Here is a 22,114-nt window from a genome sequence, read left to right as displayed (position 1 = left end):
GCTCGGGATTGTCAGCCCTCTCCCTTCCTCCCAAAGCAAGCAACCAAAGCGGAAAAAACGAAAAAAAAAAAGTAGCAAGAGAGCGAGGGGAGAGAGGACGGGCAGTGTAAAGCGTCTTACTTTTTGCAACCCCCCTCCGGACATCGGCGAGGACGACCCCCTCTCCTGCCTCCAGCTGCTCGCGAAGATAGATGCCTGCATGAGCGAAAGCGGCCCCTGTTCGTGCAATTGGGCCGCTCAAGGCGTGACGTCACGACGTTTGACGTCACGCCCGCCCCTGTGCTTTCATTGGCTTGAGCGCTCGTCAATTTGGACGCTCATGGCAACGAAAGCACAAGGACGGCCGTGACGTCACGCCCGCCCGTCCCTGTGCTTTCATTGGCTTGAGCGCCCGTCAATTTGGACGCTCAAGCCAATGAAAGCACAGGGACAGGCGGGCGTGACGTCTTTTTTTTTTCCCCTTGGCTGCACCCGCGCTCTTCTTTTAATTTCTTGGCCTGCTAGAACATCATCGAGAGCCAGGAGAACCGGGACCGGGGGGGACACCACTGCAAGCCGCTTTCGCCGCCGGCTGCCCCCCCCTCCGGAGGACGGCAGAGAGGACGGCAGAGAAGGATGAAAGGGCTGAAAAACAACAAAAGGTAAGTTGGCACATGTCGAGCCACTTCGGGAGGAGGGGATTTTAGGTTTTCATGGGTTAAAGTTGGGATCCACTTCCTGGTGCTTGTCATTTCAAATGTCATTTGAAATGACAGGTACCAGCGCACCCAGGATACTGTATAGGCGCTGTATTAAGCGCCTATACAGTAAAATCGGTTGCGCGGGCCTAACGCTTCCCCTAACGCTTGGCAGACGCGGCTTGCATTTGCAAGTAATTTAAATAGAGTATCGAGCGGTATGTGATCAGAACTGTGTGTGCGGCAAACGAGGGTGCGCCCTCGTTTGCCGCACTCTTTCTAACGCGGCCTTAGTGTATCGACCTGACAGAAAATATAGATCTTGCATTTTTGATGAGAAAACAGGAGCTATTATTATGTATCATATATAATAATGAATTGCTTTGCAGAACTAGAAATCTGCTCATTATCCCATTTACCATAGCATCTTCCATGTCATAGCCAGTGTAGGAGATGACAGCTACAACTGCGTTGGTGCCAGTTGGATAACTGTCCATATCATAGTAATCATACATGTACGGCCGCACCAGGGGGCTCTGCGGAGTCTGAAGGCGATACAGTTTGTTATCCGATCGATCCTGGTACGTCATTAATGGAAATCCCATGGTTTGCTTACCTAGAGAAAAGGGAGAAGACATATTGAAATTAAAAGATCGTCTGTTATTTCCTCAACAAGACTTCCAATGTCAAGCAACCTGCCAGTTACATCACTGCACTAAGCTTAGCCAACAGTTTGATAATATTCAATGATGAACTATCAAGTTGTGCTCATAAGTTTACATACCCCTGGCAGAATTTGAAAGATGTGTAGCATTTTAAGAAAACATGAGTGATCAAACAAAACACGTCTGTTATTTTTAATGTGTTTCAAATTAAATTACTATGCATCAGCAAATAGCACAATGATTAAACAAACATTAGCAATAAGAGAAATAATAAAATGGTCCTGTTCAATAGTTTGCATATCCTTGATTGTTTGGGCTAATATACACAGACTGAGATGGTAATGAAGGGCAGGTATCCACACTTGTGCTTTATTTGATTGTAATTAGTGTCTGTATATAAACAGTCAATGACTTTCTTAGCTCTTGAGAAACCCTTGTGCATTTCATTCAGGGCTGTATTGACTTTGGTGGTAGAGCACAGGGTAGAGCAAGAGTGTTCCTCCCGATGCAGCTTTGGCGAAACACGGTCCTGTGTCGGGGGACAGAGCTCTATCACAAAATTGTATTTAACCTGATTTAAACTCAGTCTAAACTTTACTTGTTCTGGATTAAACTGATTATATATCTATAGAACCTTTTGAATCACCAGACCTTAAGTGTTTTTCTGCAGCACACACCACGTTGCTTTGTCATTTTGTTTAAGTGTGCTTTGCACTCTTTTCCATATCTTTTTGTGGTTCTTAAAATGCTATATACCTTACAAATTCTGCCAGGGGTATGTAAACTTATGAGCGCAACTGTAAAAGACTGAACTTTTCTGCCAAGACACTTATAGGATCACCATTTATGCCCCTGTCCACATATTATTTCAAGGGACTTTGGGAGGGGGGAGGTCTTGGGGTGTCACTGATCTGGAGTGTTATGAAGAGAAATGTTATTAAGGTGTAGTAACCACTGAGGGGCTTCTAGCACAGTGCTGAGAGTTGGGTTGTATTGTGTTTTAGTTGAGATGTTTCAACATGAAGTTACCCAGGGATCTAGTAAGTTCCCCTTAAGAGAAATGGGGGCAAAATGCTTTGGGGAGTGGCCAAGGAGAGTGTAAATATCAGGCCCTTTTGGCAGGATTGCCCTTTCTATCAAGTTTTTGGTGCTAAGAAGGAGAGGGACCACCAGGATGTAGGGAGCCTGTAGGCTGGTGGACCCTGAGATCCCTCCAATGTGGAGTGGCCCCTGCAGGAGGCTCTTCCCCTCAAGGGGGAGAGGCCCAAGCCCAAACAATAGAAGAGCTGTTTCCTTTCCCCCTCCTCCCAAGGAAATGACAATTTGTTGAATGAGACAGTGTTATACAACAGGAGCTATGCCCCACGAAGGACCAGAGGGTGGAGGAGACCTGCACACCACGTAGTCACTGGACCCAGAAGGAGAAGAGCCCACTGATAAGGTGATCTGTGAGTAGACGATGGAGATGGAGTTTGGTGTAGGCGTAAAGAGTGACCTCTTCAAGATTTTTAGGGATATGTAGAATTCTGGACATGAGAGGAAAGATTTTTGGGAGAAGGGAGAGAAAATAGAAGGGATGTTTGCATGTACATGGTATCATAAGCCTTGTGATACAGGTAAGTGACATTTGTACTTCATATTTTGGCTGCGTATCCTGTGAATACTGAATTATTCAGCATTATCTACCTTCTATATTATGTATATAGTGTTCTTTAAAGCAGTGGTTCTCAACCTTTTTTCTGTCGGGACACACCTGACAGATGGTTCTCACATGCATGACACACTGAACCCATGATCGTCATGGGGCTAGATGTAAAAGTACATTTTGCATCCACAGGAACCCCCCTGACCCACAATTATGGATGTAAAGCAGAATTACGACATTCCCCATACAACTCACCCTACAAAAAAGATATTCTGGTTCTGGTGTCATCTCAATAACAGCAACTCAAACTCCTTCTACTACCAGACTCAATAGCCCAATTATGAAAAGACAGCAGTTTACCACCAATGCATGTCCTCTTGAGAAAACACAACAAATAAGACTGATACAAACACTTACATGCTAGTAAAATATCTCATCTCAGTAACACACACAGAACCAACCTAACATACTCCCAGGATCTGCAGTTATGTACATAAACTATTCTGCACACTAACACCTGTATTTTGGAATGCACTCAACCAGTAACAACCCTATCTATGAAAAGGCAACACTACAAATATTAAATCAGGCCTTAAACACCAATACACCTCCTATTAGAAAAACAGAACTAGCAAGCAGCTATAGATCCCCACACAGAAATAATTGTAAAACTATACTAATAAGCAGAATAAATGTTTCAAAACAGTTATGAACAGAATAACATCCAACAATTAAAAATTCATAAAAACTATTAAAAATTCTCCAAACACCAATAAAATATTTCAAAAAAGCAGACACATCACATAATATTAAATAATTAAAATAGCAGTCAATCAAGAAAGATAAACTTAAAAAGCCACCTTTACTTACCCCCTCCAGCAGCTCTCCTACTCCTGTCCTCTTCCATGCAGGCCGTGGCACACACCAGAAGCAGCAGTAGTGGCTAAGCTCTATACTCATGGTCCTCTTACTTAGGGCCCATGACCAGTTTCTCTGTCTCTCACACACACACACCATACCAGTCATGCCCCCATGACCAGTTTCTGTCTCTCACATACCAATCATCTCCCAAACAGTCTTTGACTCACACACCAGTCACCTTCCTGAACAGTTTCTCTCATGCCATACACACATGCATGCTTCCCACTCCTGTGTTCTATCTTACATATTTATTTATTTTATTTGTACAGTTTTTATATACCATTGCACAGAAACAAGTTCTATCTCTACGGTTTACATAGATCATATTATAAGAACATGATAAAAGGAATAAAATGAAAAATACAATATCAATTAAAATCAAATTAAAATAGGAATTAAATTAACATTAAAAAGATAAGAACAGATTAAGAACAAAAATAATCATACAGAAGGCCTAGATTAAACTTCATTGACCATTTCAAAAGCTTGTCTAAAAAGCCATGTTTTAAGATCTTTCTTAAACCTCTTCAAATTTTCTTGCAACCGTATTTCTGAGGGCAATTTGTTCCAAAGTGTAGGCCCAGCGATGGAGATAGCCCATGCTCTGACTTCACTTAAGTGTGCAGACCTAACTGTTGGAATTATCAAAAGTGCTTTATTTGTCGACCTCAGATTGCGTTGAGGGACATGTAATTTTAATGTAGAGTTTAACCAAGCGGACATGTCACTATATAGTACTTTGTGAATAATACATAAGGCTTCCTACTTTCAACTGGCAACCAGTGTAAATCCTTTAAAACTGGCGTAATATGGTCCATCTTTCTAATGTTCGAAAGGATGCGAGCAGCCGAACATATATGGGCTTCTCACTCCCATACTATGTCTCACACACCCAGGTTTCTCACTCCCATGCTCACTCTCTCCATATGCACAGCCTTCTCATTCCCATAATCACTTTCTTTCACATACACACACCCCAATCTCTCTCTCACACACACCGTCACCTTACCAACCAGTCTCTCTCTCATGCATGCACAAACACACAGGCTTCCCACTCCCATGCTCTCTCTCACATATACAGGCTTCTCAGTCCCATGTTTTCTTTCCTACACACCCCCACAACACCAGGCTTCTTACTCCCATGCTTTCTCACATACCTAGATTTCTCAATTCCATGCTTTTTCTCTCTCACACACACACACACCAGTCACCACCCTGACCAATCTCTCACTCTGTCACACACACTCCAGTCATCTCCCTGACCAGTCACTTTTATTGTCTCTCACATATACACACATCACCTCTCTGACCAGTTTCTCTCAATCACACACATGCTCTCTCTCACACGTTACACACATGCTCTCAATCAAATACAAATACATGCTCTCAATTACACATATGCTCTCAATCAAATACACATTCTCTCACTTACAGGCTGCCTGTCTTCGCTCTCTCTCACTCACTTCCTCCCCCCCCCCCCCCAAAGCACAAATGGTAGCTGCAGCAGCCTCCTCTGGCCTCTGCAGGCCAAGAAAGAAGAATCTCATCGGCCGCGGGAGGCTCATGCTGCTGTCTCCTTTGCCGATTGCCGGCTGCTTCGATTGCTCCAGGCCACGCCACTGCTCGGGGGGGCCGATACTGCTGCCGCCACTACTTTTCCACGCGGCACGGCTCTTTCTCCTTCCCGCGCACTGCACTGCGTATCACTTCCTGTTCTGGGGAAGGCGCGGGAAGAAGAAAAGGCCAGCCACGGGTGCCAGGGCTTCCTCTAACAACGCTGCCGTTCCCATTGGGCTTGAACGTGCTGTTAGCCCGGCGGCAATGGCAGCAGGGAAAGAAGAACAGCGAGAGAGACCGGGAGCACGCAACACACCTGCCTGTGCTTGGCGACACACTGGTGTGTCGCAACACACCGGTTGAGAAGCGCTGCTTTAAAGCACGTATGTTGTGCTTTATATGCCTGACCATGTTTGTCTGCATTGTTTTTCAATTGTGCATTCATAATAACTGGAGGTCGATTTTCAATGCTAGATAACTAGATAAGTAGAACTTATCTGGGGCTATCTAGTGGCCGCTGAATATCCAGTTATGTTTAGCAGCTACTACACTGCCAGATAAGTCACTTATTCCGCTATCTGATTAGCTGGATAAGTTGTGGGCGGACAGTGAGTAGACCTGCTCAATAGACAGATATAATTTATCCAGCTAAGTAGCACCAAATGGAGAAATTACTTACCTGATAATTTCATTTTCCTCAGGACCAATGGGTTTATGCTCCCCTGCCAGCAGATGGAGATGGAGCCAGGTTTCAAAGCTGACATCACCCTAGATTCACCCCTTCAGTATTCTCTTCAAAAGCCACTGTGGACATACTATTGAAAAAACTTGATAAAAACTTGATTAGAAACGGATAACTTTACTGAACCAAACAAACACTGAACCCCAGTAAGATTATAGATCTAGGGACTGGATGACGGCTTACTCATAATCACTTGAAGTCGAAATCCACTCCACGGGCGAATCCTTGGAACCGTTCTTGGGCAGCTGTGGGCAGGATGCAAGTCCACCTGTCTACACTAAGGAAAACAAAATTATCAGGGAATTAATTTCTCCATTTCCTAGCATGTAGCCAGATGGACTCAGGACCAATGGGATGTACTAAAGCTATTCCCGATTGGGGCGGGAGGCTGCCCGCAGACCGGTTAACACTACCCTTGCAAAAATTGCATCCTCCCGGGCCTTAACATCCAGGCAACAGAACCAGGAGAAAGTGTGCAAGGAGGTGCATGTCGCCGCTTGGAAGATATTGACGGGCGATAGCAGTCTAGCTTCCACCCATGAGACTGCCTGAGTTCTACTGAAATGAGCTTTAACCTGAAGGGGTAATGGCTTTCCTGCCTCCACATAGGCTTCTGTCACCAACTCCTTAATCCAGCGAGCTATGGTAGCCCGCGAAGCTGGTTCACACTGCTTCCTTCCACTGTGAAGGACAAATAGCAGTCCGTCTTTCAGACCAGTTCTGAAACTTCCAGATACCGCACCAAAAGCCTACTGACATTCAAATGGCAGAGGAGGCGGTATTCTTCCATATCCTTGTGCTTATCTAGGGATGGCAACAAAATGGACTGATTCAAAAGAAACTCCAAGACTACCTTGGGCAAGAAGGTTGGAACGATATGAAGCTGTAAAGCTCCTGGAGTCATCCAGAGGAATGGTTCCCGACACGACAATGCGTATAGTTCAGAGATGCAACGTGCCAAGCATATAGCCACCAGGAACACCGTTTTCAGAGAAAGACTGCACAGCAACCAAAAGGAGGGCCCTGTCAAAAACTCCAAAACTAGATTAATATTCCACAAGGGAACCAGCCACTGTAGGGATGGCCGGAGGTGTTTCACCTCTTTCAGAAAATGAACCACCCCTGAAACAGGAGAGAGCTACTTAGACCTTCAAGGAGTTAAGGGTCAAACCTTTATTCAAGCCATCCTGCAAAAATTCTGGAATTAGTGGGATTTTGACTGTCCGAGGGGAAACATTGCATTCTTGGCACCAAACCTCAAATACTCTCCAGACCTGCGCATACACTACGAACATAGAGAACTTCCGTGCGCGGAGTAAGATGGCAATTACTGCTGCTGAAAATCCTTGCTTCATCAGGTGAGCCCTCTCAAGGGCCAGACCATAAGACAGAATCGAGTTGGATCCTCATGAAGGACCGGGCCCTGCTGTAGCAGGTCCCTGTGCGGTGGGAGGCACAAGGGGGTCTCCTACCAGGAGTCTCCGCATGTCCGCATACCATGGATGCCTGGGCCAATCTGAAACTACTAGTAGGATTAATCCCCTGTGGCACTCAAATCTGCGAATGACCCTGCCTAGGCGGGGCCTTGGAGGGAAGGCTCCTCTTCCAGCCAGGTCTGAACAAGAGCGTCAGTCCCCTGGTTCAATTGATCTCTTCTGCAACTGAAGAATCGGGGAACCTTTGCACTGAGAGATGCTGCCAGACAGTTGATGGACGGGAGACACCAGCAATCTACTACCAGCTGAAAGTCTTTGGCTGACAACGCTCACTCTCCTGGATCTACACTCTCACTGCTTAGAAAGTCTGCTCTGACATCTTTTCCTGCGATGTGGGTGGCTGAGATCATCTGTAGATGTATTTCCGCCCATTCCATAAGAAGATCTATCTCCTGTGACACTTGCTGGATTTTGGTTCCACCCTGGTGATTGATGTAGGCTACCTTTGTTGCATTGTCCAACATTACGCGGACTGCTTGACCCTGGATTGGCTGAATTGTAGACACACCAATCTGACTGCCCGGGCTTCCAGACGGTTTACGTTCCAGAGGGCATCTTCCTTGGTTCAAAGCCCCTGGACATTCAGTTCCTGACAGTGAGCTCCCCAGCCCCAGAGGCTCATGTTTGTCGTGAAGAGCAGCCAGTTCGGAGGGGACAGGGGTACACTCCTGCCCAGATGAGCTTCCTGCAGCAACCACTGGAGCCGAGAACATACTTCCATCAGTAAGTGGAGGCAAATCGAATAGTCTTGAGACAGTGGGTTCCAACATGACAGTAGGGAGTGTTGAAGTTGGTCGCATGTGTGCCCTCGACCCATGGCACTACTTCCAGAGTTGCCGCCATCATTTTCTCCATTTCAAAGCTGGCTGCAGTCCCCACTGTTCGCGGGCCAAAATTTAAGAGTCAACAGAGAGAGCGAGCAGGTAGTATTTGAGGACAGAGGCAGAAGTGCCAGGAGAGAGAATTGGATAATGGACGGAGAAGAGGAGAGCCCTGCAGCATGCACTGACTGGGACATGGCATATGTACTAGAAGACCATTCCTACATATTGAATATATATACCCAGTGGAAGTACATCTTTTAAGCTTGTTGATTTTACAGTCTAATTTAAACGTCACACAAGTTTTAGTCTACATTCTATTCTTCATTGTTGTCCTATTCTATTTATAACAGCTTTAGTATGGCATTCGTCACCTCATACATACTCCATATGAAAAAAAAGTAATGATTAGTGGAGTGCTCGCTGTGGGAGGCTCGGGGACTTCAAATGAATGAATCTACTGAACTGAGATGGAGGCGCTGAATGTTGCAAGGCTCTATCTCCTTTTCACAACTAAAACCAAATGACATGCACTTTCAATATCACTTTTGTTTTCAAACTTCCAGACAATTACTATTTCTGAATTGGTCTCAATTTACTTAAATAGCTTTCTTCTCTCCCTTCCTGAAGGAGAGCATACAGCCTAGTTCACACTCAAAAACTAGTAAGAGTATCAAAAAAATATTTACCAAACACCAATAAAAGAGTTCAAAACAGCAGACAAAACAAAAAAACCCCAAAAAACTAGTTTGAGCATCTGGTAGGGTATCTCTGTAATTCTAGTGAGGGAACAGGATAGAAGAAGAGGAATGGTAAAGGATTTTTTTTTCCTTCACGCTCCCACTTGAGGAGGCCATGGGCTTCCTTGCAACAACATACAGTAGCAAACATTTAATTATTACTTACCCATCTGGCACTGGTACATGTTTCTGGGACTCTGGTTATGGTCAGAGAATGGGATGAAGTTGGCCACCACGCTCATCATGCTGTGAGGGAAGAGTTCCTGATGCGTGGTGACGCCAGGCACAACCTCACCATCAAAGACAGCAATGTTCATAAAAACCTGCAGGTGGAAGAAAACACATGTCAACGCTAAAAGTGGCTCTACGTTCACAAGAAAAATATATCTGCATACACAGTCGGGAGGTCCTTCCACTAACATCTTGCTCTGTTCTCACACACGGAGAAAGCATGGCTTACAAAAGCTTTCCAGCAGAGATCCTGCCCTGCTCTCAAATGATAGCCAAATATAATAAAGCAGAAGGAAAGATGGAAATGAGATTTCTTTTAAAAACACCTAATAACTCAAGCTTCTCAGTCAGGCCCCCACTGCTGTCAGCATGGAACTTAGTACAGCAGCCAGAGTCCCTGCAAGAAGAGAAGTGCTAGATTCAGAGCTGCGACAGGTTTGGCATGCTTGCATCTTGTTTTTCTGTTCAACACAGAAATTCTACATTAAGACAAAAAAGCCCGGTGAGAGGCAAGCTGCAAAAGACGATGCCCCTCATTTTTTTTACATCCTGTTTACGTGATTCTGAACACACGACTCCCCAGTGGTTACATCCCATACCTGTTCCAGAGTGCCAATCAGTTCTTCTTTACCCATGGCCAGATTTCTCACTGGCCGTACCATTCTACAAGGGGCGGTAAATAGGAACAATCCAGGGTACAGACTGGCTTTGCCAGTCATGGGGATGAGGACAATCTCCAACCAGGGTGGAACTTTCTTCTCTCTCAGAACCTGTGCACAAAGTGGAAGGCAAGGTCAGGCAACCCTTCCACCACACTAACAAATTCTCACAAATACGAAACGCTGTCCTCGCTCAGTAGCTGCTACTCGAGTCCCTAATTCATCCTCTGTGAAATTTCCATGATATGAACAATACAGTAATTAAATGAAAGCAGTAAAATGAAAATTGGTTCTTACCTGCTAATTTTCGTTCCTGTAATACCACAGATCAGTCCAGAAAAGTGGGTTGTGTATCCCTAGAAGCAGATGGAGTCAGAGATCAAAACTTTGGGCACTGCTACATATACGAGAGTACCACCTGCAGTCCCTCAGTATTGGCCTGTACCCAAGCTCACCCTACCAAACGCTGGGCAAAAAAGGGGTTGAAACCCTAACCAACCAACCCCCAAATGCCTCATAACCATGAATTAAAACTTATGAAACTGCTCCTTAAACTTGTCTGCAATGGAGCGCCATGGAAAAAACTGCAAGAACTAAGCAACAGCAGTCTTTCGGAATCTGAAGAAAGGGGTGGGCCTCTGGACTGATCTGTGGTATTACAGGAACGAAAATTAGCAGGTAAGAACCAATTTTCATTTCCTGCACATACCCAGATCAGTCCAGAAAAGTGGGATGTACCCAAGCCACTCTACCTTGGGCGGGAACCCGAAAGACCCACGCGCAGGATACTCTCACGAAAGAATGACTCCGCCGGAGCCTTGACTTCCAGTCAATAATGTTTCGTAAAAGTGTGAAGAGAAGACCACACTGCCGCCCTACAGATCTCTTGGGGTGATAACAGCTGGCATTCAGCCCAGGAAGTAGACTGAGCCCTGGTGGAATGCGCTCGCAATCTCATCGGCACTTGACGCCCTTGGGCTATGTAGGACGAGCAGATAGCCTCCTTGATCCAGCGGGAAATAGTCGCCTTAGACACTTTATCCCCCTGCTTTGGTCTGCCAAATCGGATGAAGAGATGATCCGAACGGCGAAAATCATTGGTCACCTCCAGATAGCGCAACAAAATGCGACAAACATCCAGAAGATGGAGATCCCTCTCTGAAGCGGAATTCCGGGACCACTGCGGAAATCCTGGAAGCTCCACCGTCTGATTAACATGAAAAGAGGAAACCACCTTGGGGACGAAGGATGGAACTGTGCGCAAAGACACCCTATCGTCATAGATCCGAAGGAAAGGGTCGCAACAGGACAACGCCTGTAATTCTGAAATCCGGTGCGCCGAGCAAATGGCCACCAAGAAAACGGACTTTAAAGTCAGATCCTTAACCGAGGCCCTATGAAGAGGCTCAAAAGAGGCCCCACACAGTACGTGAAGCACTAGATTCAAATTCCAATCTGGACAGACCTGGCGCACCGGAGGACGCAAATGCTTGACCCCTTTGAGAAAACGAGCAATATCCAGGTGAGCTGCCAGCAAAGAGCCCTGAAACTTGCCCCGTAAGGCCTCCAAGGCTGCCACCTGGACCCGGAGGGAATTGAAGGCCAACCCTTTAGCCAGACCCTGCTGTAGGAAATCCAACACCACAGGGACATCCACAGTTAACGGATCGCAGAAGCGTTGGAGACACCACGACTCAAAGAGTTTCCAAACTCTAACGTATGCGATGGACATAGCCGGACGTCGCGCCTGAAGCAAAGTGGTAATGACCGGTTCAGAATAACCCTTCAAGCGTAAACGTTGCCTCTCAAAAGCCAAGCTGCGAGAAAGAAGTGATCCTCCCAATCCGAAAATATGGGTCCTTGATGAAGAAGACGCGGAATGTGAGCGAGCTGCAGTGCGCCCTCCAACGCCATCCGAACTAGGTCTGCAAACCACGGGTGATGCAGCCATTGTGGAGCCACCAGGACCACCCTGCCTGGATGGCTTTCTATAAGATGCAGGAGCTGACTGATGAGAGGCCAGGGAGGGAAGGCATACAGAAGAATCCCCGTGGGCCACGGGTACACCAACGCATCGAGACCAACAGATCCCTGTTCCTGACGGCGACTGAAGAAGCATTCTGTCTTCGAATTGGCCCGAGTTCCATCAGATCCAACTGTGGCAGACCCCACCTGGCGCAGATGAGGATCCAGGCCTCGGCTGCCAACTCCCATTCCCCTGGGTCGAGCTGTTGTCTGCTGAGAAAATCCACTTGAACATTCTCCACTCCCGCGACATGCGAGGCGGCAATTCCCGAGATGTCGCTCTGCCCAGGCAAACAAAAGACACGCTTCAAGCGCCACTGCGGGCTTCTCGATCCTCCTTGCCGATTGATGTAAGTCACCATCGTCGCATTGTCGGAGAACACCCGTACCATCTGGTACTTGACCAATGGCAGGAACGCCTGAAGGGCAAGTCGTACCGTCCTCATCTCAAGTTGATTGATGGACCAAGATCCTTCTGCCGGCGACCACAGACCTTGCGCGGCCTAGCCCGCACAAACTGCTCCCCAACCGGACAGGCTGGCGTCGGTGGAGATCACCACCCAAGGCGGAGGGGTCCAGATCTACACCCCGTTCGAGATTGTCATGAGACAGCCACCAATAAAGACTGGTTCTGAACTCTGGAATCAGCAGCATGGATAAGTGGAATTGTTCGGACACAGGACTCCACCTCGACAGTAGAGCACGCTGTAACGGCCGTAAGTGAGCGAATGCCCATGGCACCAAATCCAAGGTGGAAGCCATGGATCCCAGGACTTGCAAATGATGCCAAAGTGTGGGGTCTTCCCTCCAGAGTAGCTCCTGGATCTGGTCCTGTAACTTTGTCACTCTGTCTGCCGCCAGGAAGACCTTGCCGTGAAAGGTATCGAACAGCGCTCCCAAGTAGGTCAACGTCTGGGTGGGCTCCAAGTGACTCTTCTGAACATTGATTATCCAGCCGAGCGACTGCAGTGAGTTGCACCCTCCGGACTGATCTCTCACAATCCTCCCTGGACTTCACCTGAATCAATCAGTCGTCCAAGTATAGATGGACTAACACCCCTTCCTGACGAAGGAAGGCCGCCACCACCACCATGACCTTGGTGAATGTCCAAGGCACTGTTGCCAGACCAAAGGGGAGAGCTCGAAACTGGAAATGTTGCCCCAGCACCTTGAAGCGCAGATACCGTTGATGGCTCATCCGGATCGGAATGTGTAAATACGCCTCCATGAGATCTAGAGACACAAAGAACTCCCCTTTCCATACTGCCACCATCACCATCCTCAAAGTTTCCATCCGAAAACGAGGGATCCAAAGGCACCGGTTCACTTTCTGCAGATCTAGGATGGGACGAAGTGTGCCCTCCTTTTTGGGAACTACAAAGTAAACTGAATACCTGCCTCGTCCCTGCTCTCTCACGGGGACTGGGACGATGGCTTTCAGGGTGAGGAGGTTTTGCAGAGTGACTTGGATTGCCTCGCGCTGCTGTGAGAGGCCACCCAAGACTCCACAAAGACTTCCGGAACCAGTCGAGCGAACTTGAGGGCGTAACAGTCTCTGATCACCTCCAGGACTCATCGGTCTTCTCCCATTCTGTGTAAAAGTTGGACAATCTGCCTCAGACAGCTTCGACGATGGAATGGGTGCTCGTGGCTTCATTGGGAGGGTTTACTGTTTCCTGCCCCAAGGGTACCAGAGTCCCTCCTAGGGCGTCGACCACCACGAAAGGACTGCTGGCGTCCTGGAGTCTGTTTCTGTCCTGAAGTCGAGGAGTATCTGTTTGTCCGAAAACGGCGAGCATCCCGGAAGCGAGTCCGTGGGGGAAAAACTTTCTTCGAAGACAGTTTATCTTCCAACAAACGATTGCCCTTGGACTCCCTGAGCAGCTTCACCAACTGATCGGGGTCCTCCCCGAACCGAAGCTTGCCCTTAAAGGGAAGGTTATAAAGTTGGGATTTTGAGGACAAATCCGCCGCACAGTTGCGAAACCAAAGAAGTCTATGGGCGGCCACCATGGATACCATACTACGGGCCGAGGTACGCACCAAATCAGAGTGCGTCTGCCACATAGGCAATACCCGCCTCCAAAAGAATGGTCTGCCATGGAACACCACCGGACCCAGAGTCCTGCACCCAACAAAGACAAGCCCTTTGCATAAGGCTAGAACAGATGGCCGCCCTTAAGACTAAGAGCGGCTACTTCAAAGACCCGCTCCAACTGGATCTCCAGTTTGCGGTCCTGCATATCCTTCAAAGCTGCGGCCCCGGCTACTGGACTAGTAGTCTTCTTTGTGACTGCCGAAACCGCAGCGTCCACCTTTGGAATCTTCAGGAAATCCAATACGTCCGTGAAGAGGGGGTAAAGCTTAGCCTTCGCTTTGCCCATTTTGAGACCCGCCTCCGGAGCGTCCCACTCACGGGTCACCAACTTGCGAACCTTCTTTGGGAGCAGGAAGGCAGAAGTCGGTCCTCTTATGCCATCCAGCACGGGATTCTCTCCTTCATTTTCTGACTCCTCCTGAGCAATCTTAAGGCCCAAGACATCTAGTACTTGGGGAATAAGGGGGTGCAGTTCGTCCCGCTTGAAAAGACAGACCACAGTGGGATCATCGCCCTCAGCCTGAGGGAGGTCGTCATCATCAGGGTCATCCAGATCCAAATCCCCCTGATCCGGAACCATATGCTGATCTTCAGCCGGTGCTGGCTGTATCCCCGCTGGGAACGGTCCCGATGCAGGATCCAGGCCCTGCGGAGCTCTAGCACCCCATCCACCAGCTTTGACCGCGCTACCAGGGGTTTTGGAGGTTCCGCGGAGCCAACCCGCTTAGGAGGGGATTCTGACAGGTCCCCAGGCCGCCCGGGTCTCTTCAGCACCGCCTGCTTCCTAGCCAGGAAAGCTTGGTGCATTAAAAGAATAAATTCAGCAGAAAAATCTGTCGGAACTTCATCCCCCCCCCCGAGGGATAATATGACAGATCAGACTGATCCTACCCCATGGGTACTAAAACGGGGGGAAAGACTCCTTCCGCGATTCACCGCAGGAGGAGCCCTCACCCCACACCCACCCCCACCCCCCCCGTAGGAATGGAAGCCAACTCCGAGGACCCCTTCATGCCTGAGGAGCAGGCTGGACATAAATCATCTGAATCCAGTACCTGCCCGCGCAGCAGGCCACGGCCTTGGTCCTGGGAGCCATAAATCAATCGCGCAGCCACGTGGTTATAGGCTGGGGGGGGAAGGTCGGCAAGGCTCTGCAAACGCGTGTGCAGCCAAAGCACAGGAATCCCGATCCAACAGGCTCGTCTGAGACATCCGCGTCGGGATCCCCGACTAGCAGCGGCAAAAGTGCTGAGCGCCAAAAACTCACCCCCAGCTTCCTTAAGCCAGCCAAAGCCTCGGGGCTGAGGAAATAAAATCGCTGCACTCAGCTCCAAATGGCCGCTGAAAGCGGTTCCCCCGGCACCACCTCCTCACCTCAGAAGGAAGTCGCCAGTGCTGCAGAGGCTAAAAGCAAATATCTTTTTTTTTTTTTACACGAACTTTATAAAGGCACAAGTGCAGGGAGTTGAGGGAGCAGCTTCAGATGTGACTCCACCAGGAGCCCCTGGCCTTCACACCACTCAAGGTGATGGGCGAGACCTCAGGCAGGGGTATCTAATGCCCCTGATGCCCAGCTTCCACTGAGGGATGGCCCACGAAGGTGCATCAGGAAACAGAAGGAAAAAGAGAAAAAGACAAAATCTCTATCTAACTACACTGAAAAATTAACTAAGACTGCAGGCACCTCTACCAACTGCTGGAGTCAGAGAAATATTGAGGGACTGCAGGTGGCACTCTCGTATATGTAGCAGTGCCCAATGTTTTGATCTCTGACTCCATCTGCTGGTAGGGATACACAGCACACTTTTCTGGACTGATCTGGGTATGTTCAGGAACAGCAAGATACATATGAATGGTGCACTCAGATTCTCTTGTCCTGTTGACACTTCTTATGACAAATTATTTTCTCTTTATGTCACCCAACTGAAACTGAGTTATAGCATGAACAATGCTCCTTCTCTATCCACCTATCTGCCAGCAGATTCAGATCAAACATGAAAACTAGTAGCCAGACATTCTACCCTAAGGTTCACTGCAAGTATTTTGTTGACATATTTCACTATAAAGAATATGAAGGTATAGTTTGAATGCAAGGCACCAGAAATGTATTTCCAAATTAATACTACTAAAGGGGATGGAACAGCTCCCCTATGAGGAAAGGCTGAAGAGGTTAGAGCTGTTCAGCTTGGAGAAGAGACAGCTGAGGGGGGATATGATAGAGGTCTTTAAGATCATGAGAGGTTTTGAACGAGTAAATGTTAATTGGTTATTTACACTTTCGAATAATAGAAGGACTGGGGGGCATTCCATGAAGTTAGCATGTAGCACATTTAAGACTAATCGGAGAAAATTCTTTTTCACTCAATGCACAATAAAGCTCTGGAATTTGTTGCCAGAGAATGTGGTTAGTGCAGTTAGTGTAGCTGGATTCAAAAAAGGTTTGGATAAATTCTTGGAGGAGAAGTCCATTAACTGCTATTAATCAAATTTATTGAGGGAATAGCCACTGCTATTAATTGCATCAGTAGCATGGGATCTTCCTAGTGTTTGGGTAATTTCCAGGTTCTTGTGGCCTGGTTTTGACCTCTGTTGGAAACAGGATGCTGGGCTTGATGGACCCTTGGTCTGACCCAGCATGGCAATTTCTTATGTTCTTAAACGTCTCTAAGAGAATGTGATTTTACCTCCCACAGCTCTTCTGCATATATTTTTGTTCTCCAGTTCAACACAAGCATTTTCATAGGTAATGCATGAATCATGATCAGGCCACATTAACAGGAGCAGGACACAGAGGGAGTGCTTACAGCTTTCTCAGTACCTTCAAGCTTGAACTAACCTTAAAGTTCCGGAGGGAATCGGCAACACGTGGAGCCAGGTCCTTTTCTACCCAGCCCACCATAGCACCATCCAGTGTGACCGGATAGCAGTCCGAATACGGCTGGCCAGGATTCCCATCAACAGGGGTGACACCTGTGTAAGGAGGAGAGGAAAATAAAATGGGGCAGCCTCAGATGCTCTTCAAGTTATTTCAAAGTTCTACTCATGCCACCTTGCTTGCTCCGAGACTGTCACACCACACAAGTGTGCGAGCTGTCGAACTCGGTAATATTTGATCACCCAGTAATGGACACTTAGTGCTTTGGGAAAGTGGGCTTCATTTTTGCATCTCCTAGTTTAGTATAGGAGCCAAGAAAGTCGATCTCCTGCACTTGTGTTTGTTCTAATCCTGCAAAGGTCAGAAGGGGACCAATGGCGCTATCCTTTCCATAACATGGAGGCAGCAACTCCACGCACACTGTGGAAGGAACAGGTTCTGCCGAATGCTACTTTTACAAAAGAAAGGCCCGAGGCAATCAGGCCAATGAGAAACAACAATGCAGAAATCACCATATATCTTGTTTTTGTTATTATTAGATTAGAAAAAAACTGTAGCTATATAATTTTTCTCTTCTGTTGAGGATATATGGTTACATATTCAGGAATATATAGGATTCATCCTTGGCTGAGTGTGTGGTGGAGGTCAAAAAAGCCAATAGATGTTAGGAAGGAAAAGAGAATAAAATGAAGAATTTCATATTGCCTCTATATTGAGCCATGGTGTGACCGTATCTGATGCGCAGTTCTGGTCACCACTTTTCAAGAAAGACATAGCAGAACTAGAAAAGCTGCAGAGAGCAGCAACAAAAATGATAAAGGGGATGGAGCATCGCTCCTATGATGAGAGGCTACGCTTCAGCTTGGAAGAGAGTTGGCTGAGAGGAGACATGATAGAAGTTTATAAAATCTTGTGGGACCCTCCATGAAACTAACAACCAGCAGAACCAAAACAAATACTTGCAACCTGGATTGGCCACCATCGGAGAAAGGATGCTGGGCTCAATGGACCTGGGTCTGACCCAGCATGGCAATTCTTATGTAATTCCAACTTTCACTTTCCCTGTGGCAAATAGCCAAAGATACTGGCTACAGACACATCAGATCAGCAGGAAGTAGGAAACCTAACATTTTACATTCCCTGGTATGCTCCGTAATGACCCCCAAATCCCATTGCAGTCACTTTGGATACACTATTATGAAATGAAATAAAGGCATTTTTGGTTCACTGACTACAAGAAAAGGAGATAAATCTGGAATGTCAGCCTTCTTGGGTAAGGAAATCTTTAAATGCACCTCAGCAGAAATTAATAATTTCTGTTTTGCTTTTGAGAATGAAGTAACTGTGTATTGAATGTGTGCTGTAAAATTTTAATATACATTCTGTGTTTTATATTTTATTTGTGAACCGTTGTGATGTATTTCGAATGACGGTATACAAAATTTTTTAAATAAATAAATAAACAGGTCATTCTAAACTTAACATATCCTAACAGAACCCATGCCATTTCCTGTTCATTAAGATATACTGATTTAATTCACACCTACCTTAAACAGAAGCACATTTATCTTGTACATAAATGCAAATACCTATTCACTTTAGCCAGTTAACAAGCATCAGTTTTAAATTTGTTTTGTTTTGTTTTCATGAGGAATTGCCTTTCATGGTAGTGAATAACGTAAGTAGTACCCAGGGAGCAGAGAAGAGTTGCCAGGGATAAGGTGTAGGATGCCTGTGTGACAATTTCACAGGTGGCTGTCATGTGGTTCATCAGGCCACAGGGCTCCCCATCTGGCGTGTGGACAGGGCACAGGAAGCCCCAGGACTCGGGCAGCAGTCGGCGGACCATGGTCGTTCTCATTTTCGCAAATGATGCGCCTCTATGCACGCAGCGGAAATGAGAGAGATAGCGGATGAAATTCAGCTTGTCTGCTACCACGCACAGGCCAGAGTCCTGCAGCATACCCAGACCTAAAAAAAAAACAGAAAAGAAAGAACTTATTCAACCAATGGGTCGGATACTCGCACAATATGTATTTCTCAGTCTCTCCCCACACACTTCATACCAAGATCTCAGCATCTACACTGTCAGGCTAATTTTAAAACAAATGCATGTGAGCCCATACATGCACATATTGACGTGCAAATAAAGATAAGCTGGAGACGGAGACCACGTGACCTGATGAGCCGGTAAGCTGTGTGCAGACCGTGCTCCTGGCTCCCCCACCGCCCCGCAGCGATTTCAGGCATCGAATTGAGGAACAAAGTGGCGTCCCCACCAGACCAGAGCACGCAGAAGACGATTCCAGCCTTCTTTGGTACCGGCGAGATCGCCATGTCGGCGAAACCGCAACGGAAAGACAAGCTCCCTACCCGGCAGAGTGAAGCCAAAATGGCCGCCGGACCCCCGAGCCCTGGAGCCCTGCAGGGAACGGCGGATCTAGTGGGTGAGGTAACCGGGGCGGTGGTTAAGGCATTGGAACCGAGGTTTAGTGACTTGGTGCAAAAAATTAATTTGGGAAATGAAACTCTCTTAGAGATTAAACAGCAAGTGGTCGATACTCAGCAACGTATCGCTGATGTTGAAGCAGAGACGCAGAGTTTATTGCAGTCTCAAAGTACCCTGACCAAGAAAATCTCCGATTTAGAAAATAAAGTTGAAGATCTGGAAAACAGATCAAGGAGGAATAATTTGAGATTTGTGGGGTTTCCTGACTCCGTGGCGGACAGGGACCTCACGCACGTGGTAGAATCATGGCTGCCAGAAGCTCTTAATTTGCCTCTCCTTGTCGGCAAACTGACTGTTGAAAGAGCACACAGATTGGGGATAAAAAAACCGGATGCCCCCAAACCCAGAGTGGTAATCGCACGTTTGTTGAATTTCAGTCAGAAGTCGGATATCCTGCAAGCATTTCGCAAATGTGACTCCCTGATGTTTGAGAATCATAAAATCTTGATCTTTCAGGACTATTCTGCGGCTTTGTCTGCTAAGCGCAGAGAATTTTCACCTATTTGCGCTGATTTATTCAAACGGAAGCTAAAATTTAATTTGCAATATCCAGCTAAGCTTCGTATGGAACATAATGGAATCTGGCATAGTTTTGCTTCTGTGGAGGAGGTGAAGCAATTTATGCATGAAAAACTGGACCTCAGATGAAACGCTCTGCTATAATGCCACTGTATAGCCGTGCTGGTAATGGGCCGAGTTAAAGCCTATTCTAACTCAATAAGCTCTGGTTGGGGAATGTTCTGTTTAGCACCCATGTTAAGGGCAATGTTGGTTTGTTTATCTTTTAAATTCTCTCATGTTCGTGGTTAAGACACAGCGTATTTTTATGCTGATCTTGGCTGGTGGGGGAGCTGGAGAAAGGTGGATCAAGTGGTCTCGCGCCTCCTTTAATGGAGGTTCAGAATTTGGTTTCTAAGAAGGGGGGGGGAAACGGGGGGGGGAGGGTGGGGTGGGAACGCTCGCCATGGACCTTAAGGTTTCTGAACTGGTACAACATGCAGGGGCATGGACATAAGTGTGCCTGGAATATGTATGCAGAGAATTTTTGGACTAGGAGGCTTGCTCAGGAGTCATCCCTAGGCTGGGAGAGATGGCCCCGTGGGTGTATACATGATTATCTAACTATATGGGGTACTCGATTTCTCACTAAAGAGTATGGCTGAAGCACTACGCTGCGTTTCCTGGAATGTAGCAGGTCTTGGGTCCCCCATTAAGCGGGCTAAAGTGCTTCAATCCCTGAGGCGTCATAAGGCGCACATTGCATTATTGCAAGAAACCCACCTTACAGAAGGTGAAAGCCGCAAACTAACTCGAGACTGGGTGGCACAGGTATTTTACTCTCCTGCTGCGGGACACAAAGGTGGTGTTGCAATTCTTATTGGTAAAAATGTGGTATTTGATGAGGCTCAGAGTTATTCGGATGAGGAGGGCCGATATGTGTTAGTCACTGGGAAACTATTTGGGACGTTTGTTACCTTGTGCAGTGTTTATGGCCCCAATGTTTATAGGCATGATTTTTTTCAGGACCTAATACACTTCATTTCTATACATCAAAAAGGTTTACTTTTCATAGCAGGGGACTTTAATCAGGTGCTGGATGGCTCCTTAGATAGATCCCCTAAAAGTACGGGGCCACGGCAGCGGCAGGATAGAGGGTTGCCCTACTTTTGCCAACAGATGCAGCTGGTAGACCCCTGGAGGCTGTTACATCCGGATTTGCGCAATTATACCCACATAGCACGAGCGCATTCCACAATGTCTAGACTAGACTATATTTTGGTGTCTCCCCAATGCTTTAATGCGCTTAAGAAGGCTGAAATTGGTCCAGAGGAATGTTCTGATCATACCATGATTTGGGTAGAGGTTCAGCTTGGGGGCCCTAAGCCTGATCAGCCGAGGTGGCGTTTCCCGGCCTAATTGTCAGAGGATGTGGGCTTCCGTTCTTTCCTTCAGGATAAGTGGCGAGAGTATGCCCTTAACAACGCTCAACACAGAGACAACCCGGCGCTATTCTGGGAGGCGGGGAAAGCGACTATAAGGGGTGAGATTATAGCTTATGTCATAAGACAGAGGAGGCTTGCCAATAAGCAACTTATAGACTTGGGAAATGAGGTTGCCAGGGCTAGGAGACACCTTACTAATCGTCCTACTCCGCAAGCTAAACGTGATTACCGGGACCTTCTCTACACGTTAAACTGTTATATCCATCAGAGGACACAACGAGATTTATTACACCAGGCGCATAAGCTATACAGGTTTGGGAACAAAATGGGGAAGCTACTGGCAAATCAAGTTAGAGCCCAACGAGGAATGACCTTTATACCTAGGTTAAAAGATACCTCAGGAGCCAGCCATACCGCAGGAACCCAAATCTGTGCAATCCTGCGGGCTTTTTACGAGGGATTGTATACCAATGACACCCCTTCGCAGGCACATATGGCTGAAGCTAGCTT

General features: G+C 47.1%; 1 protein-coding gene across 1 annotated transcript in view; it reads right to left on the bottom strand.

Annotated features, from left to right (window-relative positions):
• Nucleotides 1-22,114, bottom strand: part of POLR1B (RNA polymerase I subunit B) — a 102,358-nt gene that overhangs the window by 17,104 nt on the left and 63,140 nt on the right. Inside the window, exons 9-13 of the mRNA XM_029593781.1 lie at nt 18,842-19,123; nt 17,114-17,247; nt 10,095-10,265; nt 9,431-9,587; nt 1,097-1,293 (exon numbers count right to left, since the gene is read on the bottom strand). Of these exons, the coding sequence (XP_029449641.1) occupies nt 1,097-1,293; nt 9,431-9,587; nt 10,095-10,265; nt 17,114-17,247; nt 18,842-19,123 (941 nt within the window). The remainder of the gene's footprint in view (nt 1-1,096; nt 1,294-9,430; nt 9,588-10,094; nt 10,266-17,113; nt 17,248-18,841; nt 19,124-22,114) is intronic.

This window comes from Rhinatrema bivittatum, chromosome 3 (assembly GCF_901001135.1).
Source record: "Rhinatrema bivittatum chromosome 3, aRhiBiv1.1, whole genome shotgun sequence".
NCBI lineage: Eukaryota > Metazoa > Chordata > Amphibia > Gymnophiona > Rhinatrematidae > Rhinatrema > Rhinatrema bivittatum.
Note: the sequence above shows the minus strand (reverse complement) of the source record. Positions and strands in the feature narration are given on the sequence as shown.